Source organism: Protopterus annectens, chromosome 2.part1, assembly GCF_019279795.1.
Source record: "Protopterus annectens isolate FY-2018-M chromosome 2.part1, PAN1.0, whole genome shotgun sequence".
Classification (NCBI taxonomy): domain Eukaryota; kingdom Metazoa; phylum Chordata; order Ceratodontiformes; family Protopteridae; genus Protopterus; species Protopterus annectens.
The window spans coordinates 672,936,305-672,962,957 of record NC_056729.1 but is presented as its reverse complement, the minus strand read 5'-3'; the positions used below and the strand labels follow the sequence as shown (position 1 = coordinate 672,962,957).

Sequence of the window (26,653 nt, the reverse complement as noted above, 5' to 3'; positions counted from 1 at the left end):
AGCAGAGAGTTGTAGGCCGACGCAACCATTTTCTTTAGTGAGGTCTAGGTAGGCTGTGTGTACCACCTTTCCCTCATCTATAGCCTTGGTAACTTGTCTCAAAAAAGTCCACCAGGTTTAGATGGCATGATCTGCCCTTAACAAAGCCAAACTGAGTAGGGTCCAGTGTTTGGAGGTTCCCAGTGTCTCTGGTAATGAGCTCCATGATGATGCGCTCCATAGCCTTGCAGATCAAGCTAGTCAGGCTTATAGGGCGATAGTTCCCGGGGTCTGTTGTGGCTCCACCTTTGTGGAGCGGAATAACCGTTGCTGTGCACCGCTCTATGGGTATGTAGCCTGTGGAGAGGCTGAGTTTGAACAGTGTGTTTAGGTGAGGGGTTAGTTCATCTTTGAGCTTGTGTAGGACGCAGGCTGGGACACCGTCCGGTCCCATTGATGCTGTGTTTTTGGCTTTGGAGAGGGCTGTTTTAACCTGAGTGTCTGTCTGTGATTTCAGGGACTCTACATTCTTCTGGTATGGTTATGGGCCCTTTTGGGGGTGACGTTTGCACTGAACCTGTCTGCCAGGATGTTGGCGATATCAGTTGGTTCAGTGTATTTTTATGCCTTTCTGCACTAACGCCGAGCAGATCTGAGCATTGCCACTTAGATTCTTGACATAGCTAAAGAATGCATTGTGGTTATCTTTGGAGTCTTTGGCAATTTTTCTTTCAAAGCTCGCCTTGGATGATTTTATGAGGTATCGTAGATGTTCTTCATCTCACATTGCTGCAGTCCTTACACTTGGGTAGTCCGTTGTCCTCGGTCGGCCCGAATATCAAAGTATAAGGCTGACGTCGGTCAAGGCGCATTTGACTGACATCAGGACGTCAGGGTACAAATGCGCATGACCGACGTCATATCCTCAGTCTTTTTTGCCGCATAGTCCGATGCAGAAGCAGTATTGCAAGTGCCGGTTGGCGTTCTGAAATTTTTCGATTCCGGAGTTTCAGACCGAGTCAAAGTTGGCTAAGTACCCGTTAGAATATTTTGTTTTTCTTGCCTCAGTGGTTAAGCGGATGTCAGAAAAAGTGAATAACTGCATTTCTTGTGGGAAACAGATACGCATAGAGATTATCATACTTTGTGTATTCCTTGTTTAGGGCCTGAGCACGACGTTGTTGGGTGTCGCTCTTGTGCTAGATTCAATAAGCGCACTATAAAGAGGAGATTAGATTGTGCCAGGTTAGTCTTGGGGGAGCGGTGCAGTTATAAAATGCCGTCGGATGCTCCGACGCCCGCTTCTTCGAAGAAGCGCAAGGACAAAGCAGTTAAGCCTAGGCTAGAAGAACCGTCCGTATCGGACGCCGGTTCTTTAGAGGTGTCGGTGGAGCCGGTGGTTCCACGGAGGTTTCTTTGGGATCCCAGGGAGAGACCTTGTTGTTGCAGGATGTGGCCTCTCAGGAGGCAGGTCAGGGTGATGGGGCTTCTCAGGTTACTATTCTCCCCTCCCTGCCTAGGGTGGTTAGGCCTTCTCCTTCTGTTTCCAAGGCTTCTCCTAGAGGCAGGCCAGGTTTAGCTTCAGCTGGTGTCACCCCTAGTTCTTCTGGAACTGTGCCCAAGAAGCATATGCTTAAAATGGCAGAAGATTTGATTTCTTTGATTAGGGGTTCTTTGCCCCCTCCTGATAAGAGACCTAGGGTGGAGCCTGAGCTAGGGAGTTTTGAGCAGGCTTGGATGTTTCAGAGTCTTGACTGAAGACTTGCAGGAGTACTCTCCTTATTCTGATTCTGATGTGGATGATTCTACCCCTTCTGCTTCTCCTCCTGAGGATTTTTCTTTTTCAGAAACTCTTCATTCCATGAGGGAGCATTTTAAGTGGGAAGGTCAGGACTTCTCTGATTCCAGGAAAAGGCTTAGGGAATTTTGTTTTACCCCAGCATAGGCCTTTGGCTATACCTCCTGTTTTGGATGTAGTGGAAGATGTTTTCACAGAAGCTTCTCTTAATCCTGATTCTTTGCCTCCTGCTCCTGTTAAACCGGATAGGTATTACAGGGTGCCTGAAGTTCATAAGTATCTTTTTAAGAGTCCTAGGGCAGACCCAGAAACTGTTAGCCAGGGGCCTAAAGGTGTTAAGGCTTCTGTTGTCAAGAATCCGGTTCCTGCAGATAAAAGCCAGGGCCTTGGATAGATGGGGAAAGAAAGTTTATACTTCTTCCACTCTGGCTATGAGGGCTTTGAATTGCCAGTTTCACATGTTAAAATACCAAAACTATCTCCTTTCACAGTTGAAGTCTAAGGTTGATGCTCTGGCGGAAGGTATTGATTGTAAAGAGTTACAAGATTTGGTACATGTTTCTGAACAGGTGGGTAAGCATTCTTTGCAATGTGGTTTTGATGCTGTACAGGCCTCGTCTAGGGTGGCTGCCACTGTGTCAGTTCTTCGCAGGCACGCCTGGCTGAGGGATCAAAATTTATCTGACCATGTTAAAACAAGGATTTTAGATGCTCCTTTACAATCTGATGTGTTGTTTGGTTCTCCTGTTGAGGCAGTTTTAAAGAAAATGGAAGACAAGGCTAAGTCTATGCAGACTGTTAAAGATTTTTTGCAGGTTCAGCCTCCAAAGTTTAGAAGAAATTGGCCTGCTAAAGGGTGGACGTATCCTTCTTATGATTCCCAGTCTAGGGGTAGATCTAGACGTGGTAGGGGCAGAGCTCAGGGCTCTTTCAGGCCTAGAACAGGGAGTTCTCCTGCACAGTCTTCTGGTGAGGGCAGGGGTCAGTCCTTTCGTAAACAGACCCAATGACCTACCTTTTCAGCTGCCAGAGCCTTCTCGTCTGGCAGCACCTTTGGGAGGAAGGTTGGCACTTTTCAAAGAAAATTGGAGTTTAATTACCCAAGACAAATGGGTATTGGATATCATAGACCACGGTTACAGGTTTTATTTCCATACCTTGCCTCCTTTCAGAGGCATGCCAGACGTTCCTCCTCAACAAAGAATAGAGGCTCGCAAGCAAATTTCTCTGTTACTTCAACTAGGGGCCATATCCCTATGCCAGAAGTGGGCCTAGGATTTTATTCTCGCCTGTTCCTAGTACCAAAGAAGGGGAACACGTGGAGACCAATTTTGGATTTATCTATCCTCAACACTTATCTGGACATTCCCAAGTTCAAAATGTTGACGTTACAACAGCTTTTACCTCTGCTGGGCAAAGATCATTGGATGGTAACTTTGGATCTCAAGGAGGCTTACCTTCATGTTCCTATCAGACTAAGTTGCAGGAAGTATCTGCGTTTTCGAGCTGGGACTTCTCACTATCAGTTCTCTGCATTGCCCTTTGGCTTATCTACTGCGCCCAGAGTGTTCACGAAAGTTCTGGCTCCAGTGATAGCTTTCTTCAGGCTAAAAGGAATACAGATCTATCCTTATTTGGACGACTGCCTGATTCTGGCTCAAGGAAGGAAGAGCTTCTTCATCATTTGGAATATGTGATAGCAGTGCTAAGATGCCTGGGGTATTCTGTGAGCGAAATAAAGTCCAGTCTAGTACCCTCTCAGGACATGTGCTTTCTGGGTGTAAGACTGAATACAGCATCCCAGATGGCCTTTTAACCCGGACAAACAAAAGAGTCTTTCCCTTTACTTCCATCAACTATCTCATCAGTCCGGGCTGACTGCAAGGACAGTCCTTCAAGCCTTAGGGTTCATGGCATCTTGTATTCTGGTGCTTCCCAATGCCAAACTGCATATGAGGAAGCTGCAATGGTATCTCAAAAATGTATGGACACAGCACTGCCAGGATCTGGACACTGTCATTCAAATAATACCTTGCATTCAAAAGGAATTTTTGTGGTGGGCTCAGGAATGTCACCTAAACAAGGGACTCTCTGTGACCCGGCCAGAGGCGAGTCAGATTTTAACGACAGATGCCTCAGACAAAGCTTGGGGAGCTCATCTAAATGGAAAGTGGATACAAGACAAGTGGCCTGCCAGACAAAAACATCTACATATCAATCTGAAGGAGATGTTAGCAGTCCAGTTTGCATTAATAGCTTTCAAGGATTTACTTCTTCCAGGGCAGGTGTTGATTCTAACAGACAACACAACTGTCATGTGGTACATCAACAAGCAAGGGGGAACACATTCTTATCCTCTATGCAGGCAAGCAATGATTTTGTGGGAGACTGCTCTCAGTTTACAGCTCAATCTTCAGGCAAGGTTTCTGCCAGGAGCACAGAACTCCTTAGCAGATGTGTTGAGCAGGCAATTATGGATCCCCACAGTGGAAATTGGATCCTCATGTATTTCAGAAATTGACAGTGTCATGGGGAACTCCAGACATAGATCTGTTCGCTTCTCCACTAAACCATCAGCTGCCAAAGTTTTGCACAAAAAGGTTTCATCCCACAGCTTGGAAAGTGGATGCTCTTTCTTTCAATTGGAGCAATCTTCATGTGTATGCCTTTCCACCTCTGCCTCTCCTCTCAAAGGTACTTCTAAAGGTCAGACAGGACAAGCCAAGGATGATTTTAATAGCTCCAGATTGGCCAAGACAGCACTGGTACCCATTACTGAGAAGTCTGGTACGGAAGCCTCCATGGCCTTTGCCTTAGATTCCACACCTGTTGTCACAGGAGGACAGCCATTTGCTCAATGTCAAACTTCACTCTCTTCACCTAACAGCCTGGCATATTCTGTTTTGAACCATAGAGGGTCTCAACTTCCACAACAAGTTTTGAATGTGATTTTGGAAGCTAGAAGGCCTAGTACAAGGAGAGTGTACGCAGATAAATGGAAGAGATTTTTATTTTGGAGTGCAGCAAAGGATTTTGATGTTTCTGAGCCTAATTTAAGTGTGGCTCTTCAATATCTTACTGAGTTACTGGACAAAGGTTTGTCCTTCTCTTCTATTAAGGTTCATGCTGCAGCAATTTCAGCTCACTATGAATGTGACCCTCCATTGTTTTCTCATCCTTTGTTCAAGCAATTTCTTAGAGGGGCAAAGAATATAAGACCCCCGTGAGCTCCTACTCCTGCTTGGGATCTCAATTTTGTGTTGGAGAAACTCACTCTACAACCTTTTGAGCCTGCAGCTACTTCTGAGTTGAAATATTTATCATGGAAGACTGCCTTTTTGTTGGCCATTACCTCTGCAAGAAGGGTTTTTGAATTACAGGCCCTTATGGCAGTTGAGCCTTTCTTGATTTTCCATAAGGATAGGGTATCTTTACGTACTAATCCTTCCTTTATGCCTAAGGTGGTTTCTAGTGTGGCTTTAAACCAAACTATTCATTTGCCTACTTTTTATGCAAATCCCCAAAATAAAGGGGAAAAGATTTTGCACACTTTAGATGTACACAGGCAGTTGCGATATTATTTGGACAGAACTAAAGGGTTCAGGCAGTCTCAGCAGTTGTTTGTTTCTTTTGCTTTGAGTTCTCAGGACAAGCCTGTGTCAAAACAAACTATTTCTAAGTGGATTGGGTTTTGCATTGCTTTCTGTTATTCCCATCATGGCAAGGAGATTCCAGTTGGGATTAGGCCTCATTCCACTAGGGCTACTGCCACTTCGACAGCCTTTTTGAGGGGGGTGGCAACCAAGGATATTTTGGAGGCAGCTACTTGGAGTTCAGTGCATACTTTCTCTAGGCATTATCACCTACCACTTTACTCTAAATCCAGGGCTGGTTTTGCCACTGCTGTTTTGCAGGGCATTTTGGCAGCTCCTGCTTCCTTGTAGTTTGGCCATCCTCCCTTACCTCTGCTTTGGGATTCTACCCAAGTGTAAGGACTGCAGCAATGTGAGATGAAGAACATGGTACAGTTTTGTACCTACCATAAATGTACATGTTCGAAGATCCACATTACTGCAGTCCAATTTACCCTCCCTCCTTCCCCTCTGTAGTTAGAGGTGGTTGTGTGGGTTGGGTTGTAAATATTGTGTATATTGTATATATTGTACATATAATTAGTGCAAGGGTGGTTGGTTGGTTGTTTGCTGTCTTTTGGTTTTGACCTTTATTTTTAGGGTCTTCTGACATCTGGGGCAAGAAAAGACTGAGGATATGACGTCGGTCATGCGCATTTGTACCCTGACGTCCTGATGTCAGTCAAATGCGCCTTGACCGATGTCAGCCTTATACTTCGATATTCGGGCCGACCGAGGACAGCGGACTACCCAAGTGTAAGGACTGCAGCAATGTGGATCTTCGAACATCTACATTTATGGTAGGTACAAAACTGTACTTTTCTTGCTGATACTGTTCAGGGATGTCTTCCCTTCTTGGGATTTTACTCTTTTTTTTTTTGTTTTGTTTTTTTTTCTTCTGTACTAGTTTCCTCCTTCTGTTGTATAGCTTGTTTATGGAGGAGGAGTCCACCAGACTGGATTTTTTTCTTGGAGGAGTGAGTCTTGGTTTTGCTTGGGTTGGCACGATCCATGCATTCTTGTAGCTGCCCGCAGAATGCATTAGTAAAGGATTTTGCAACTTGGACAGTGTTATCTTTCAGCATGGGGGCTTTGAAACTTTCCACCTCGGTCTTAAGCAACGTGAAGTTTGCTTTTGAAAAGTTTTTCACGGTGGTTTTCTTGTCTGGGGGTGGGGGCAGAATATGGATATCCAAAGTGATTCTTTTTATGGTCAGATCTAACCAGCGAGGGGTTGGCCTCTGGTGTGGAACACCGGTTTCCCATGTTGGTGATGACCAGGTCCAATATGTTGTCACCTCTGGTGGGAGTGTTGACCATTTGAACCAGGGTGTTTGAGTTTATAAATTCTAGGAAACGTTGGGCAAGGGAGTTGGTACTTGAGTAGTTCTCCCAGTTAATGTTTGGGTAATTGAAATCACCCAATATTAGGGTGTTTGGTAGGACCTTTAGGTTTCCCAGTGTTTCCAGAAACGCAGAATGGGGGTTCTGGGACATAGTGGGTGATCTGTAGCAAGCTACAATTTGAATTGCAGTTTTGCCCATTGTTAGTTGCACGTGGATGATCTCTGAAGCATCTTGATGAATATGGATACGCCCCCGCCATTTGTATTTCGGTTTGGGTTCTGTGGCCGAAATGTATGGTATGAGTTGTAGCCTGCTAGTGCTGGGGTACTCTCTGGAGCCTTAAACCAAGTTTCTGTTACTGCACATATATCGATTTTCTCCATACTGAGGAGTGCCTCGAGTGCGTGCATTTTGAGGTTTAGACTTCTGGCATTGAGTAGCATTACCCTCAGTTTTTTGTTACTTGTGCTATTTACGGCAGTGGGTTTGTCTTTTGAGCCTTGCCTAAGAAAGGCACTATGGGGGTGGCAAGAGCCTTGGCTAGTATTCAAAAGCCTAAGGGTGACAGGTGCAAGCCGTCTCTCTAGCGAAGCAGCGTGGCTTGTCGAGCATGTCATCCCAGGCGGACAGACACTGGATCCCCTTTGAATGACACCAGAAACTTGGCCATTTGTTGAAATCGAGAATTTTTTTTTTTATACCGTGGTATCATTCTTGGTGAGGACAGGATGCTGGTCAGGGTCATACCGGCCTGGGCTACGTGATCAGAGAGCTCTTCCAGGTCTCTCTCCATGTAGTCTAGGGAGGTGCAGCTCAGGTCATTCACACCAACATGGACAATGACAGAGTCATATTTGTTCTTGTTCTGGAGTGACTGGAGTGCTTGTGTTATGTGGTGGATCCTGGCACCCGACAGGCAGCTAGCAGTAACCTTCTCCTTATTCAGTCTAGTGAGTGGGATGTCAGTGTGCCTGACTAGAGTCACCTATTACTAGTATGTTGGTTATGTTATTTTATCGTAAGGGCTGTGATTGCATGGCACACTGGTTTTGTGAAGTATGTGTTTCATGGTTTGTGTTGAGAGGTAGAGGTTGCTTGGATGTTTGCTTTGGAGGTCTTTGTTGGTTTTGCAGATTTTTATTTAGAGCTTCTGAGTATGTTTTCATGTATTTGTGTGTTTTTTGCCGGTGCTGGTTTAATGGGTCTACGTAAGACTGGTGGTGTGATACAAGTATTTCCCTTCTCCTTTTGACTGTCTGAGGTAGTCTTTGGTTGAGAGAGCTTAGCCTCTAGTTTGGCTGTATAACTGCATCTGTCGAATGTATTAGTGTTTGGTGGTAGGAGGGGAGGGGGTTGTCTGTGTACATGAGGCAATTGTAACATTGCCTCAAAATGCCCAGATTCACCAGTTGGACTGGAGAGTACACCTGAAACTGCCCTTTGGGACATGCCTGGATAGGTACAGTGAACTGTTTTACTGGATGGCTGGTAAGGTTGGATAGAGAGCCTTGTCCTTCTGTACAGTACAGGATGGTCTAATGGTAAGGTTTATAAGTGCTTGTTATAAGTTTTGAGCAAGTGCCAGCTGAGAAATGAACGGCTTTGAGTGCTTAAGTTGAAAGTTTGTCTAGTTCCAAGGGAAAAATTGAAGATGAGACTTTATGGAGCCGGGAATAGTTTTACCCTAGCTAATCGGTGCTGCCCGGTGCGCAAAACTGGGCAAATACTTCTTAACCCAATGCACTCATGCACATTTTGTTAAATTCTTCTGAATTACTGTGTTGGAAGCAGACGCGATGAATGCATTATATGTGCTCTGCAAGTGTTTGTTCAGTTCTTGAACTACTAATTAAGGTGCTTTAGATATAATGGCGTGGCGCCATCTTTAATACCCTAGTACTGCCTTTGGCTGATGTCTGCTCCTGGCCCAGCATCTTTTCCCTCTGGTTAGTAGTGCTCTATTGACTGTATTTGTTGTGCCCTATGAAAATAGTGTTTTAACTGTTATTTACATGCTTAAAGTCAGACTATTGTTATTTTTACTTTGTGCCTTAACACCATAACCTTCTCGGCTGGTGTCTTGTATATGAAGACTGTTTGTTTTTGTTTTAGTATGCCAGTTGTGGCCATTTAGTGTTAAATCACGCTCGTGGTACCTCCTTATGAGCGGCTATGTCTCAGGTGCTGGAATTATGTCGGTAACAGCTGCTTATCAGCTGCAGCTTGGGCTACGTTTATAATGTTAATTGTAAAGCTGGTATGCTTGTTTTATGGTAATTTCCATGCTGTTTCTATGTTTGTTATGCTGAAACATATACTTTGAAAAGGTTTTAAGGTGCTGGAATTGTCGGGAATGGCTTTTTAAACAGTTGCAACTTTGGCTACATTTAAATGTCTGATTATGTTCGGCATGATTGTTAAATGGTAAATGTATGCTTTTTCTTTGCTTGCTATGCAGAAACAAAAGCATGAACACTCCCCTTAGGCCCAAACAGCTGCTGTTTGGTTGCTAACTTTAGCCTGTAATGGCTATTTTAAATATTGAGAGCTAGTCGAGTCGACAGCTTAAACAGATTTTTTTTAACCTGCTCTGATTCTAGTTTTCTCTAGTTTTGTAGCCTATAACGGCTATGTTATTAAAATTGCAACCAGCTCAACTCTGAGACTACTGTAGGTCATTCTGAATTATATTGGGTTGCCTGTAACTGCTGGACTGCAAGTCTGGAGCCATAGCTGTTATTAAACTGAAGCTAGCTTTACTTGGGGGCTTACAAAGATTGATGTAGGTCTTTTTGAGTTGCACTTTGCAGCCTGTAATGGCTGGATTGCAAGTCTGGAGCTGTAGATATTTCTTGAGATATGTTTCTAGCCATTATCGGCTGGATTGCAAATAGAAAGTTACAGCCCAGTTTCTAGTATCTATATCCAAATTAAACTGTATTGACTAGTTATAGCTTAATTTGTATTTTCTATATCCAAATTAAACTGCATTACCATTAGCAGTCCGAGGCCCACATGGCTGTTTCTATGTGCATGATGAAATGCCATTGTTGATGCAACTGCTGCCTGTGCTTCGGCCTTTCAGGATTTTGTGGTATCATATCACCTTTGTTACAGTCATATACTAGAAATATTATTAATTACACACATATTTGCATAATTAAAAGGCCGTGAATAGCCTTTTCAGCCTCACGCTAACCACACTGAAGCTATACCACGGCCATTAGGATGGCTGTAAACCACATCTACTTATACTAAGTTTTATTTTAAATAGGTATCACTATAAATAGATATGTAAAGACTTATTTAAAAAGCTGGGTAATGACTTTTAGCGTTCTCGCTAACCACGAGGAAGCTTATGCCATATGCTGAATCAATTAATGTGCAGACTCCTTGTCCAAAGCCTAGTGTAGACTTTGAGCCTGCTACCAGCCCTAACTCTCATTCAGGTGTTAATATGTAGCAATCCTGATATTTTCTACGCATTGTCCCTGATTTTGGCTATACTGTTTTTCACATGTATTTGTGTCAGATGATGACTTTAAACTAATGAGTTATATGTTGTCCTACAGAGTATAAACTGTTAGATAAATTTATATAACAAAATACAAGCTCTCTTATGATATTGGTAGCTTCTAATATATAAGTGAATGCACAATGTTCTAACTGTTATAACTATTGTCCTAATATCATATTTTATGTTAATGCTAGCTTCTTGCTACTCATTACCACTGTTCTGTGTCCCACAAGTACCCTGCTCTTCACTGTGCTGTTCCAGTCTATAATTTTCTGAGAACCTACCTACCTGGTGACAAAGGACCCTTCCAATAAATAACCATGGCTTCATCTCTCAGCCTCTACTCCCTGCTCCCTCTCTCAAGGAAATAAGAAAGTATGTTATCTATGTCCTGCCTGTAAAACATACTACTGTCCACTGTTGCTTCAGGGGTTCTAAAGCACGCCCTGAGCCCAGTCAGTGAGCTTGGTCAGCCAGCAGCCTCTTACCCCCCACTAACTACCTTGTACACAAAACTCCTACACCAACTCTTAGTACCCCTCTTACTAGCTTTCCCCCTTCCCTAATCTGGTAATAAGCCTCCCCCCTTACTGTATTTGCTTGTATTTCTACTTTTGCCCAGTAGGTGGCACCCCTATCTCTTCTAATATTTCTCCTTACCCCTTTGTTATTCTGATTGTTTTACTCTATACTTAGAATAAAGGGTACAGTGTGAAGTTTCAAACTTGCTACACTCCCCTGTTTTCTAATAGACTCCATATTTATCTCTGCTCCTTCCCACTTTAGGCCTACTTAACTTACCTTCAGTATTCAGCTCTGCTGACTGATTGTTTCTCCTCTAGCTGCTCCATTGCCTGTTTCTACCCGCTCCGTTCGCCCTGCGGGCTCACTCCGTCCCCTACCCCCAATTCCCACCCACCCCCAGGGGTCTTAGACTTATACTTCACTAACCACTCCCCCCTTCTATCTTATCCTATCACTTACCACATCATTACCAGGCCACTCCCATAGCTCTCTCTCCTAATTACTACTACTCCACTCTCTTTTGAACCACTCCCTACCCTTACTAACCATCCACTACACTAAGTTACTTCCCAATTCTACCTCTTATCTAAACCTCGTCTAATTTCTTACCTGCTTATTATATACCCTGCTCAATCTCTTCCATAACTCTCTCCTTGTTTCTACAACACCTACTTACACAAACTATTCCCTACTTAAAACGACTTTTTACCATGGCACCAATAAATAAACACATTTTCTCAAACATACTACTCTTAACTACCATAATAGCCTGTCTTACCATACCTTACTCACTCATCTCCTTTGAATGTCTTTCTCTCCCTGAACAAAACCATTACATCCATCAAACATTAATATCTTCTTTCATCTTCTCCCTTAACCACAGTAACATAACCTGTAACTCCAACTATATGCTACCAAACTTTCACAGAGCAACCCACATTATCTACTTGTCTTCCAAAAAGACTTTTAATAACCTCTATAAACTCCTTAAATCTCTACAATACCCCCAGCAACACCCCCTCCGAGACGGTGATATTCATCCAAACCCTGGCCCCAATACTAATTACACCAATAACCCAACCAATTTAACATTGCCTATAGTTTCTACACTAACTAAACCATGTAACTCCCTCTTGATAGCTCACCTTAACATTAAAAGTATTAACAATAAAATTTCCCATCTACATGCTGTCCTTGATGTACACTCATTTGACATACTATGTCTTACAGAAACTTGTCTAAAACCATCTACTCTAGACCAGGAAATTACCCCTCCTGGCTATAACATCCTTGGAAATGACCGTAAAATCAAAAAAAGGTGGAGGTATAGCCATTCTCTATAAATCTAACCTCCAAATTTCCCCCATTAATGTGCTTCCATCATTTGCCACCAAATCTGAAATCCTAACCACCAAACTCCAAATCAATAACTCCAAATCTAGCTATCTGATTTGTATGTATCTACCCCCAGGTAATAATACCAATACTCTTGAGAACCTACTCCGTCACCTCTCTACCCAACTACCCCAGGAGACCATTGTACTAGGTGACTTTAACATAGACTGGTCCACTTGCAGTTCTTTAAATCCTACCAATCACATAAACCTCTTTGGTTTCCTCACAATTAATTACAACTCCTACGAAAATCCACAAACCTAGCAACAAGGAAACTACTCTGTGTTTGATCCTTATTAATAGCCACCTTGAAACTTGTACTCCGGGAACCCTTCCCGACGACATTAGCGACCACATGCTTACCTACATTATTAGACAAAAAGTCCATATTCCAACTACTCATAACGTCAAAACCTCCCGCTTAAAAACATTTTTTAATCCAGACAGCTTCCTAACCGAATTGCAAGCATGTGACTGGTCACCACTAACCCATCTAGAACTTGATGAATCCGTTACCTACTTTAATACTAACTTTCTTCAAATCCTCGACTGCCATGCACCTTATCGCACTACTAGAATAAGAACCAAATCTGCCCCATGGCTCACAAAACAAACTAGGCAGTAGATACTCCTCAGAAATAAAATCTGGGTTAAATGGAGAACTACCAAATGGCCAGCAAACCACCTTCACTATAAACAGCTAAGAAATGCCACCAAGAAGGATATTCTTAAGAGATAAAAAAGACTTCCACTTTCAACTACAACAAACCAGCCAACAAACTCCACAAAAATTTTGGTCTGGAATAAACAAGCTTCTTCAGCCAGGCCACACACTACTCCAGTCCCAACTGGTTTCAACCATAACTCCAACCAGATCCCTGATGCCTTTATTAACTACTTTACAGAAGCCATTCTAACCCTGGCCAATTCTTTACCACCCTTCACTACTTCCCAAACAAATACCTGCAATACTTCATTGCCTACCTTTCAGATACAACCTGTATCTACATCCCTCATCTGTAAGCTACTTCAAAAACTGAAACCTTGCAACCCTTCTGCTGACAGTCTCCCATCTGAATACCTACAAATAGCCGCAAAAGCCATAGCCTATCCCATCTCTATCCTTATTAACAGAATTATCTCAGAAGGCAAAATCCCTGCTTTATGGAAGATATCCCACATCATCCCTCTACACAAAGGTGGACCTTTTACTGAGCTTTCTAACTATCACCCTATTGCTTTACTCTCCCCTTTAGCTAAGATTATGGAAAAATGTATTCACAAACAACTACTTAACCACAACCTACTTGCAAACTGCCAACATGGCTTTAGGCCATTCCATAGCACATCGACTGCCCTCTTATCCTTTACTGACTCTATATATAAAAATCGTAACTAACTCTTTTTCCTCTGCACTATTTATTGACCTGTCGAAAGCCTTTGATACGGTTAACCATAACTTACTACTAGACAAACTAAATGCCCATTCTCTCGATCCTCAAGCTATACAATGGTTTAGGTCTTATCTGGAAAATAGACAGCAAGCAGTACTTTGGCAGAACAATCTGTCTTCTCTACTCCCAGTTAATATTGGAGTACCCCAGGGCTCTATCCTAGGTCCCCTACTCTTTTCTTTATTTATTAACAATCTACACATGAACATACTTTAGGCCACCTGCATTCAATACGCTGATGACTCCACCTTAATCTGTACAGCCAAGAATATAGCCACTCAATACTCCCTTACCCAAACTGTTTTTCAAAATGTTGAAAACTGGTTTATGCAACACTGCCTCCTCGTAAATCCCAAAAAAACAAAACTACTGCTTTTTACCCCTACTCACAAATCACCTACTCCTTTCTTCTCTATAACCTCTAACAATGGTACCAACATTACCCCAGATACTACAACCGACCTACTAGGTTTAACAATTGATAATCGTCTCAGCTATGATGAACACATCAACTCCACTATAAAGTCTGTTAACAAAAAACTTGGCACCCTCTAGAGAATCAAACCCTTCCTTACCCCTTCTGCAAGGAAAACTATCGCCCAAACCAACCTCATTTCCACTCTTTTTTATGCCTCTATTATATATACTAACCTATCCAAAAACAACCTCTCTAAACTCTCCACCTGTTATAATAGCATAGCTAGATTCATCACATGCTCCCCCTTTAAAACTCACCACTGCCTTAATCTCAAACAACTAGGATGGCTAGAATTGAAAAACCATATACTCTGTCAACAATTACTTATTACTCAAAAGATCCTATACCACCCTAACAACCCCTCTATCCTCACTAATCTAATTACACCATATACAAATCTATCCACACTACACTCTGCTGATAAGCTTCTAGTTTCCTCAAATAAAGCTAATAACAAAGCTTGGGGATTCACTCTTCTCAAACACTGCAGGAAAAATCTGGAACCAGCTTCCTTCAGAATGATCTACCCTTGCTTCTACTTCTCTTTTTAAAAAACATCTTAAAGAACATCTGAAAACTCATTGGCTCTGGCCATGCACTAACCCAGACTGATATTTTCTTCACTTATACTCTTGCCCCTATCCCTACTCCTGTAACCTGTGTCTCCAAAACTAGTTACTGCTCTTTCTTTGATTTATGAGAATAACATTTATGTTTTCTTCCCCTACCTGAGACTTTCTAATACCTTCTACTGTGTTTTGTATAATTATTTAGTATGATTTTTACTAAAATTGTTAGTTTTAAAAATGTATTATTATAACTGCTTTTAGACTAATACTACCCTGTACTGTGATTCTTTGTTTCTATGCATTGTTAACTTTGTCACTGTTCATGTTTGGAGCTTTTCTCCCAGGCCCTCTACTGAAAATGGACATATATCCAGCTAGACTAGCCCGGTTAACAAATGTAAACTAAAATAAAATAAATAAATAAAATAAAATAATGTTAATTAAACTCTGATACTGTGGTTGGTCCAAATGCTTAATTTTTTTTTTTGCATTAGAATAGGGCAGAATAATGTTGGAAAATGCCCTTACATAGGTAGTACAAGAAACATTTATTAATGGCTGACAAAGAATAACCAGAATGTATTAAAAAACAATTCATAACTCAAATTAGAGAGAAGGGTGACCTTATTTTGATGCAGATGTGCAGAACAGTCCTGCATTATAACAGAAAATGAACACGTCAGCAGTTATGAAAGTGAGTACTTATGCAACTAATAGTTTATTTTTAATTCTACAACATTCAGGAGAAAAAGCACATTTTTTTCCACTACGGACCCTGGGAAATAGAATTACTTTTGTGTCCCTTCCTTTCCAGTAGCTGCTTTCACTAGCACGTGATCCACTAAGTTTCATTCACTGCAGTGACAGTTCCCACACCTTAGGGAGAGTGTGGGGGAAGGTCTTTCAGTAACTAAACAACTGCAAGTTCTTATTCTAACAAACAACAGGAATTTAACTATTTTCTTTGGCTGATGTTGTGTATGTGCTATTACTATCGCAAAATAGGCTCTGATAGAAACTTGAACCTCAGCACTGAAATAAATAGGACATGCTGGAGGGACAGATTCATAACCCAGAGGCTCCCTTCACTCTGGAATAAAATCCCAGTCCAGGTTAGGCAGAGTTCCTCATTGACTCTCTTCAAGAGGAATCTTGATGAGTGGATGGGAGAGGGTAGATTTACCCCGGGTATCACTTCTGTGTCACTGTTAGACAGAGGCACAGTATACTAACTTCGAAAAAGGGCTTAGCAAAGTTCATTTAAAATGGGTGGCGAAAGCCAAACACACTCGGGCTAGGCTTATAAATGCACTAGGGCAGATAGCCTAGTATGAACCTAAGTGAGGGTTAGTCAAGTTAAAATAGAACCAGGCCTTTCACATAAGACATGTAAGATTGGAACTCACAGTACTGCCATTGTATTTCAGTGCATTGTCAAAAAACCCACTTGCTTATATTTAGCATGACAACACAACTTGGATCTATGCATGGGAAACAGAAAATTTACCTCAGGACTGGCCCTTGTACTACTAATTGACAGAGGCAGCACCTAAATGCTTTATTTCATGCATGGGTGCACTCAAATGATCTATGGTGTGACCCCCAGTTATTTTCATTTGGGGTAATGTATAATTATTGACTAGAGGATTGGTAAGGCCAATCTATAACCAAATGGGATAGCTTATTTCAAGCATAAGAAAAATTGGTTTGGCTTAAAATGGTCAGCAAGGGCAGCTAGCCTAGTACTTAATGACTCATGGGCTTGATAGAGATGCAAAAGCAGGAAAACAAGATCACATTATTATGGCGGGCCCGATGATGGCCATTTTGTGGACAAACATATTAAAATGTTATAAGAGCATTGAGTGATTTTTGATGCATTAGAATAGGTCAGAAAGTAAAGGTACAATAAAAAAAAGTTTGGGTTCTAAAGGGGACTTTTTCTTTAAATCCAGAGAAGGGCACAAAAAAGTTATAATTTGTTAGTCTGTCTAAAAAGCAATCCTCATAAAACAGATATTTTGGTTAACAGAAAATTTGTAGTCATTTTCACAAAAGTTAACATTCTTGTCAGAAAAGTACTAACTGTAAACCTAACAGTCAGTAAGGCCTTAATGTTCAGACAGTTTAGTAGTGTAAAAAAACTTTGTCCAATGCAACTGTTCTTCAGAGAGATCTGTCAGAACCTTAGACTGACGTAGCTCTCTCTAATTCATTTAGGTGAACCACAGCCTGTGTAGTGTACTTAACCGCACACAATATCCATACATTCTAACCCTGTGTCTTGTTCTCTTGGTCGTCCTGCCTTTTGCATCAGCAGATTCATACTTCCTGTTGTCCAAAATATCTCACAAAGATTGCTTGTCTAGACTGACTAATAAATTACAAATGATAACTTGTTTTCCTTCTCTGGATGCAACTAATCTTCCTACACTTCTCTTTTATTGTAGTTTATTGTCTCATTAGCTGTCAGAGCAGTCACTCTGAGCTGTTTTCTCTGCCAAGTAAACACTGATTCTAATATAAAATGTACAGTTTTCATTTCTGACTGTTGCAGGATATGATGTTCTACAGTTTCAGGGTCACACACACAGTGTTCATCACACACACACACACACACACACACTGTCTCTAAGGTGTGAATTCATTGGAGACATAAGCTACACATTTTTTCCCGTACTGTCATTTATCATTTTTTTTTTCCATTTGGGAATAAATTATGTATTTCCTTTGTAGGCAGAAATGAATATTTAATGGCTCGTTCCAGCTGGAAAGTTCATGTAATTACAAGGTCTGTGTTGGTGTAGTAAAAGTTATAACATGTTTGTGTCTTGTATTTTGTGTTAGTAGACAAACACAGCATTTTTTTCTCCCAATTCTTTGAGAAAGTTGTGGGAATTTCCTTGTTTTTAATTTTCAGTTGGTCATCACAGAATCGGTTACAAACACTTTATTCAAAGTTGTATCGAATCTGTCATTACTGCAGTTAATTTTCCTGTTGTAAGCAGTAGACAAGGTCAGCTTATACCTAATAGTTAAGCTTAAAACACCTGTATTAAATTCTTGCATATATAACAATGACATGGGTACACATACACCAATAGACCTAAACATTTCCCCTGCTCCTACTGAACATTATAGTTAAAATGTTTATATTGTAGTTGTAAGATTTCATTAAACTGTGATGAAGGTTGTAGCAGAGAACTTTTCCCATTTGTAGTTCATTTTGGAATGTGCATGAAAAGCAGATGAAAATGCTTTTAATTTATTTTTGAAATGACTTCTACACAGTCTCTTTTTCAAGCTGCACTGTATCTTGTCATTGCTTTAGTGTAGCAACAATAAGTACATTATTGTACATTTTCTAGGACACAGAATTTCCTGGAGTAGTAGCAAGACCGATTGGAGAATTTAGAAGCAATGCAGACTACCAATACCAATTACTACGGTGTAACGTAGACTTATTAAAGATTATTCAGCTAGGATTGACCTTTATGAATGAAAATGGTGAATATCCTGCTGGCACATCAACATGGCAGTTCAATTTTAAGTTTAACTTAACGTAAGTATAGCAGAATTTTTTGTTGTAATTTGTAAGCACAGCAGTGTGGTACACGTGTAAATCACTGTTTCAGTGCTTATTATTAATATGATTTGCTTGGTAGACGTTGCTGTAGTTCACTTCATATTTACAATTTATGATTATCCATTTATGATTGAGGGTGCTTGTTTCAGTCTCATTACTACCTTCACAAATGGTTTTATGATACTTTCCTGGGCTAGGACATTTTTAGCTGTCCAGTGGCATTGTGACATGGTATTATTACTCTTAGAACTTTTGTGTTTGGCAACAAATAGCAAGGCTGTAAGAGTAAGAAAATGGGTCCGACTTGGATGCTTTCACCAATAAGTAACTTCTGGGATTTTTTCTTCTGAGATGCCCCAGCGTGGCGCATGTTTGAATTTTCTCTCTTGTGTACTGTGACATCACACATCAAACTATGGAATCCCTTAATCACTTAATCACTGTACCACTCATTTCTTTTCTTAGTGACTGAGTCTCCATCTAAATGTTTGTGATAGAGAAGTTCCCACATTCTGTGTCTTTAATGCAGAAGCATTCATAGTATTCCTGTAATCAACCACTCATAAGCTTTCACGGGCACTCTTTAATTCCAGACAGTGGAGTATGACTTGCAGCTCTGTATTAAGTCCCATAGCTTCAGCCCAGCCATCCACTTACAAGAGGTAACGCAAAAAGGTCAAAATTTGTCTCTCATATCCTGAGATGGTAAATGTAGAGTGTGGCCAGTGCAGAAACGAGTTGTGCCTGTTGTGGTCTGAGACTAGTACTGGAATGGCATGAGAAGAAAAGAGAACTGAAGTTGTGATGGCTGCATCCTCTTGCCAAGTCTGTCCATTAGATAACCGAGTTGGTCAATGGTACATCCATCATTTTTCTGCAGCAAAACGATTGAAAGAGGTATAACCCCAGCAGTCACCTTGTGGGATGAATAGTAAAGAGACCAAAGTGTCAGCAGAGTCTGGCCACTTCATAATGCCCAGAGCATATCCTTACCTAGCTTGTTGTTGTGGAGCAGTCACGCAAGTTCTCCAGCATTGGCTCAGTGGCTGCAGTCAGGAACGAGAAGACTCCTCCCCAAGCCTCTAATGAAGGTGTTGTACATGACTTGTCTGGTAGGGTAGAGTGGACTGTTGTGGGTTTTCTACATCCTGTGGGACCATAGTATTTGCTTACACATTCCATCTATGTCAGCTGTTTGGTAACTCTTTGTGGATGTAGGAGTGCAAGCTTTGGAAGCATGCTCCCCCTCCACTGTGATCTTTGTCTTGGAGATATTTCCAGGCTCATAAAGTCAAGTGTGAACTACCTTCATCAGAGGAATTCCTTAATTGATATCAGAGTAAAAAGGCTGAAAAGCTCTGGATGTTTGCACTAAGAGGTCCATCTTGAAGGTTGCTGCCTATGCAGGCAGGCAAACATGCATATTTTTGTGATATAAGAAATGAGACCACAATAAATAATTTCAAAACTTTTCCCAAATTTAATGTGATCTATAACCTGTGCAATTCATTTGAAAAACAAACAAATCTGTTAGGGGAAAAAATATAAGCAAAAAAAAAACATACAATGCACTGGTTGCATAAGTGTGCACACCCTTAAGCTAATACTTTGTTGAAGCACCTTTTGATTTTAATTACAGCATTCAGCCTTCTTGGGTAGGAGTCTATTAGCATGGCACATCTTGAACTGGCAATATTTGCCCACTCTTCTTTGCAAAAGTGCTCCAAATCTCTAAGATTGCGAGGGCATCTTATATTGGATTTAGGTCTGGGCTCTGGCTGGGCCATTCCAAAACTTTAATTTTCTTTTGGGGAAGCCATTCTTTTGTTGATTTGCATGTATGCTTAGGGTCATTGTCATGTTGAAAGGTGAAATTCCTCTTCATCTTCAGCTTTGTAGCAGACGCCTGAAGGTTTTGGGCCGTAAGTGACTGGTATTTGGAACTGTTCATAATTCCCTCCACCTTGACTAAAGCCGCAGTTCCATCTGAAGAAAAGCTACCCCAAAGTATGATACTGCCACCACCATACTTCACTGTGGGGATGGTGTACTTTTGTTGATGTGAAGTGTTGTTTTTGCGCCAAATGTACCTTTTGGAATTGTGGCCAAAAAGTTTCACCTTGGTCTCATCAGACCATAACACATTTTTCCCACATGCTTTTGGGAGACTTGTATTGTTTTGCAAACTTTAGCCGGGCCTGGATGTTTTTCTGCATAAGAAAAGGCTTCCATCTTGTAACCCTACCCCATAGCCCAGACATATGGAGAATACGGGAGATTGTTGTCGGATGTATTACACAACCAGTACTTGCCAGAAATTCCTGCAGCACCTTCAGTGCTGCTGTAGGTTTCTTGGCAGCCTCCCTGACCATTTTTCATCTTGTCTTTTCATCAATTTTGGAGGGACATCCAGTTCTTTGCAACATCACTGTTCCATATTTTCTCCACTTTTTGATGACTGTTTTCACTGTGTTCCATGGTATATCCAATGCTGTGGAAATGTTTTTTGTACCCTTCTCCTGACTGATACCTTTCAACAGTGAGATCCCTTTGATGCTTTGTAAGCTCTCTATGAACCATGGATGTTACTCGTGCTTTACTGTTGCAGTCATTACATTCGGGTAATCTCTTGGCAGGTTGCCCTCAGTTGGCCTGATTAACAAAGTCTTGGGTCCTGCATCGGTTGCTGTCCCTTCTATGACGTCAGGTTGTCAGGGGTATAAAACATGCAGCCGATGCCATTACATCAGTCTTTCTTGCCGTGTGGTGCCCGAAGCAGAAGCAGTTCACAAGTACCGGTCGGCCGACTCCTGAAATTTTCGTTTTCAAGTTTCAGAACCGAAGTCTTCAACTTAAAGCCAAGTACCTTATTGGGGAAACTTTTTCCTTGCTCCTTACCGATGTCAGTAAACATTACTAACTGCATTACCTGTGGAAAACAAACACCTCATAAAGATTTTCATTTGTACTGCATTCCTTGCCTAGGCCCTGACCACAACGAACCTTGCTGTCGGTTTTGTGCTTTATTTAGTCAGCGCACTGTCGTCGGTGCATTTTTGCCTCTAAATATTTCGGTTCTCAGATTAGTTATCCAGAAATGACGTCTGTTAGCCATCAGACTACTGTAATTCTGAAAAAACACAAAGAAAAAGGCCGAGGTCCAAAACAGCCGCCGACGCTTCTCCTAAGCCAGTCTCCAGTTCGCCGGTACTCAGTGAGGTGCTTTTGCAGCCCCTGATACCCGCTACTTCTGACCCACAGGCCTCTACTGCAACCCATTCGGTGTCCGGTATGCCGCGATATGCTTCATGTGGAACCCATGGATGTCTCTACCTTGGATGGGTCTGTAGCCACTGAGCAGGCACCGGCTTCTGAGGGTGTATTCAAGCCTACAGAATTGCATATTAAACAGAGTCCACCTTCTATTCTAAGGCCTAAATCTCGATCTATGTCTAAAAAACCGACGCCCAGGCCACATGTTCAGGCCCCTATGCCTAAAACACAAATGATCAAAATGGCTAAAGATCTTATTACTCTAATCAGGGGATAGTCAACCCCCCCCCCTTCTAAGAGGCCTAGGACTGAGCTTCACTATGAATCTTCTGATCAGGACTCTTGTTTCTTCTAATTCTTCCAGTGACCTGGATTTGTCCATACCTATTTATGAGGATTCTGATGCAGAGGCTTCCCCCCTTGAGGATTTTTCTTTTGGAGAAACTTTACATACCTTAAGGGAGCATTTCCACTGGGAAAGTCAGGAATTTTCTGAATCTAAAAAGAGGCTTAAGGATTTCCTTCTTCTACCTCAGCATAGGTCTTTGGCTGTACCTCCTGTATTAGACATTGTTGATGTGTTTTCGGAATCCAGTATGGCCCCTGATTCCCTGCCTCTGGCTCCTAGTAAACCAGACAGATACTACAGGGTTCTGGAGTCCCACAAGTTCCTTTTCAAAAATCCTGTTGCGGATCCAGAAACCATTTCTCAGGGGCCTAAGGGCATTAAGTCTTCTACTGCTAAAAATCCTATCCCTTCTGATAGAGACGACTCCAGGGCGCTGGATAGATGGGGTAAAAAGGTTTGTACTTCTGCAACCTTGGCAATCAGGGCTTTAAACTGCCAGTTCCATATGCTAAAATATCAATAGAATATTATGGGACTGCTTAAACCGAAAATGATGTTGATTTCTGACTGTGTGGAAAATAAAGATTTACAGGATTTATTGCGTTCTGTTGAACAAGTTGGAAAATGTATTTTGCAATGTGGTTTTGATTCTTTAGAGGCCTCTTGCGGGGCTGCTGTTACTGGGTCTGTGCTTAGAAGGCATGCTTGGCTTAAGGAGCAATCTCTGCCAGATCATGTTAAAGCAAAATTGTTGGATGCTCCTTTAAATCAGGACCGCCTGTTTGGCAATAAGGCTGAAGAAGTTCTAAAAAAGATGGAAGATGAAGCTAAATCTATGCAAACTGTAAAATATTTCTTACAAGTGCAACCTCCAAATTTTAGTAGGCACTGGCCTACTAAGAATTTTTCCTTTCCAGCTCCTTCCTGATCCACTCAAGCCAAATCCAGACACACCAGAAGCACCAGGTTTCAGTCCCAAGGGACTCTCAGAACTAAGCAATGGGGGGCCTCCACTTCCATATCTGGAAATAACAAGACAGCCCCCTATGGTAAATAGTCTCAGTAACTTTCCTTTAAAATTACCAAGCACTTGTATTTTAGCCGCCCCTTTGGGGGGAAAGATTGTTCTTCATGCAAAAAACTGGGAACTCGTAACCCAGGCCAAATGAGATTTAAATATAGTGTCCCAGAGATACAGATTTCATTTCCACACGTTGCCAACACCAAACGGGTGGCCAGACCTGCCCCCAAATCCATGGGCAGAGGCTCAGAAACAAGTGCTTTCCCTCTTAAACATGGGGGCTATTCAACCGGTACTAGAAGAGGAAAAGGGACAAGGTTTCTATTTCAGGCACCCAGAAAAGACAAATCATGGCTTCCGATTCTGGACCTGTCTACTCTAAACACCTTTCTGGACATTCCAAAATTCAAGTTGCTGAGACTTCACCAGTTACTTCCTATGCTAGGCAAAGATGCCTGGTTGGCAACTCTAGATTTAAAAGAAGCTTACCTGCATATCCCAATCAGGGAATCTTGCAGAAGATACCTAAGCTTCAAAGCAGGCTACTTGCATTATAAGTTCTCTGCACTGCTCTGTGGCTTGTCTTCTGCGCCCAGGGTATTCACAAAGTGCCTGGCTCCAGTAATTGCATTTTGCAGGCAAAGAAATATTCAAATATATCCATATCTGGACGATTGTCTAATTCAGGCAGAAAACTAGGCCATACTTATAAATCATCTGGCGTTTATAAAAAGGGTTCTAACTTGTCTAGGGTACACCATAAACGAAAAGAAATCACAACTGGTACCCTCTCAACGGATTACATTCCTGGGTGCAAGCTTGAATACAACTGCCCAGATGGCTTTCCTCACGCCAGAAAAGCTAATTCATTCGGTAACTTACTTCAAACAAGTGGCCACAAAAACCCTGCTATCTGCAAGACAAATACTGCAAGCCTTGGGGTCCATGGCCTCCTGCATTCTTCTAATTCCATAAGCAAGACTGCATATGAGGAAACTTCAGTGGAACTTAAAAAGTCTATGGAGTCAACATTGTCACAGCCTGGAAACAATGATTCCTATCATACCTTGCCTACGCCTTGAGTTCCTATGGTGGGCAGAGGCCTGCCACCAAAACAAGGGACTGCCATTCACACTACCCCCTGCTGCCCAAACCCTAACTACAGATGCATCAGGCTATGCATGTAGGCTCACCTGGCAGGGAAGTGCGTTCTGGGCAAATGTAACCCAAATCAAATGCACCTACATATCAATCAAAAAGAAATGTTAGCTGTACAGAATGCTCTGACAGCCTTCAAGGACTACATTCATCCAGGACAACTAATGGTAAAAACTGACAACATGGTTATGTGGTACATAAACAAGCAGGGGGTACACATTCCTACCACCTCTGAAGACTAGCCATGGCATTGTGGAACACTGCCTTGAGCTACCAAGTGCACCTACAAGCTCAATTCCTGCCAGGAAAACTGAATACACTGGCAGACGGACTAAGAAGAAATCTCATGGACCCACACGAGTGGAAACTGGAACCATGGAATTTCAACATGTTGACAAGCAAATGGGGGAGCCCAGACATAGATCTATTTGCCTCCCCCCAGAACTACCAATTGGACAAATTTTGCACAAGGACTACTCACAAAAAAGCCTGGAAAGTGGATGGTCTGTCCTTCAGCTGGAAAAACCTTTCAGTCTACACCTTTCTCCCTCTGCCTTTGCTCTCCAAAGTTCTGCTAAAAGCCAAGCAGGATGAACCAAAAATGATTTTGATTGCTCCAGACTGGCCACGCCAACACTGGTACCCACTCTCCTATGCAGCGTGTCACAAATATCTCCATGGCACCTGCCTCAGACACCTTCCTTACTGTCTCAGCAGGAGAACCAAATTCTGCACCCTCAGCTCCTAACCTTGAACCTTGCAGCTTGGCTAATGACTAAAATTCATCCTTAGTATCCCTCAGCAAACCTGTGATGAATGTTATCTTGGAGGCGAGAAGACCTAGTACTAGAAAATCTTATGCTGACAAATGGAAAAGATTCTGTGCCTGGAACCAGTCTTTAGGGATGAGTACAGCAGCGCCCAATTTACCTCAGATTTTGCAATACTTAACTGAGGTGCTTCACAAGGGCCTGTCTTTTTCCTCTATTAAAATCCACGCTTCAGCTATTTAAGCTCAGTATAGCACAGAACCACCCCGCTTTTCTTATCCCCTGCTCAAACAATATCTCAGAGGGGCAAATAACTTGAGGCCACCCAGGAGAGCTCCTACCCCTGCCTTGGACCTTACCTTTGTTTTGGAAAAGCTTAATTTACCTCCTTTCGAGCCAGCTGCTACTGCAGACTTAAAATTTCTTTCTTGGAAAATGGCCTTCCTCTTAGCAGTCACTTCAGCTAGAAGGATATCTGAATTACAGGCCTTATGGCAGTGGAGCTTTTCATCATCCTTCCTGTGGACAGGGCATCTCTGAGGACTAATCTATCCTTCATAGCCAAGGTGGTTTCCAGTGTGGCTCTTAAACAGTCCATTCATTTGCCAACCTTCTATCCCAATCTGCAAAACAAAGGGGAGCAGATTCTGCATTCCTTGGGCGTGCACAGACAACTTGGATCCTACTTCGACAGAACTAAATTTCGAAGAAAATCTTAACAATTGTTAGTGGCATTTGCTGCTGGGGTAGAGGGGAAGGCCATTTCAAAACAAACCATTTCTAAATGGATAAGCCATTTCATTCATTTCTGCTATAAGCACCATGGAAAAGCTATCCCCCAGGGGATCAGATCTCATTCCACCAGGGCTACATCTACTAATGCAGACTTTCTCAGAGGTGTTCCTACAAGGGATATTCTAGAAGCAGCTACCTGGAGTTCAGTACATACTTTCACCAAGCATCATCATTAACCAATTTTCTCTAAATCCAGAGCTGGCTTTGCTACTACAGTCTTGTGGGCCTTATAACTGGTCCTAATGCTATATAAATCCATCCTCCCAACCATAGCTTTAGGAATCTAACCAAATGTAATGACTGCAACAGTGGAACACGAAGAACATAGTACAGTTGTGTACACTTACCATAAATGTAGATGTTCGAGTGTATTCACTGTTGCAGTCCTGGTTACCCTCTCTCCAGCCCCCTGTTTTTCTCTTGCTATACCTCTACTTTCTTTTACTATGCTTAGTCTTTTTGGTGTATTTGCTTTTGGTTGGAGGTATATTTTTGTGTTTTTCATTTTATTTGCTCTCCATTAGGGGGCACCTGACCATCTGGGGCAAGAAAAACTGATGTAATGGCGTCAGCTGCATGTTTTATACCCCTGACGACCTGACGTCATGGAAGAAGGGACAGCAACCGATGCAGGACCCAAGACTTTGCTAATCAGGCCGACTGAGGGCAACCTGCTAACAGATTAGCCGAATGTAATGACTGAAACGGTGAATACACTCGAATATCTACATTTATGGTTAAGTGTACACAACTGTACTCTTTTTTTTTTTTTTTTTTTTTTTTTTTTTTTTTTTTTTTTGCTGTAGCAGGCAACTGAGTAAATGTCAGGAAAATCCTACTAGAACAGCTGAACTTTATATGGGGTTAATCAGAGTCTGTTTAATTGATAGCAGGTGTGTACCCAAGAAGACTGAATGTTGTAATTAAATCAAAAGGTGGTTCAACAAAGTATTAGTTTAAGGGTGTGCACACTTATGCAACCAGCATATTATACATTTTTTATTTGT

The 26,653-nt window shown here is 41.9% G+C and overlaps 1 protein-coding gene across 1 annotated transcript in view; it reads left to right on the top strand.

The window, feature by feature from the left end:
* Nucleotides 1-26,653, top strand: part of CNOT7 (CCR4-NOT transcription complex subunit 7) — a 586,377-nt gene that overhangs the window by 56,164 nt on the left and 503,560 nt on the right. Inside the window, exon 3 of the mRNA XM_044063495.1 lies at nt 18,063-18,256. Coding sequence (XP_043919430.1) covers nt 18,063-18,256 — 194 coding nt within the window. The remainder of the gene's footprint in view (nt 1-18,062; nt 18,257-26,653) is intronic.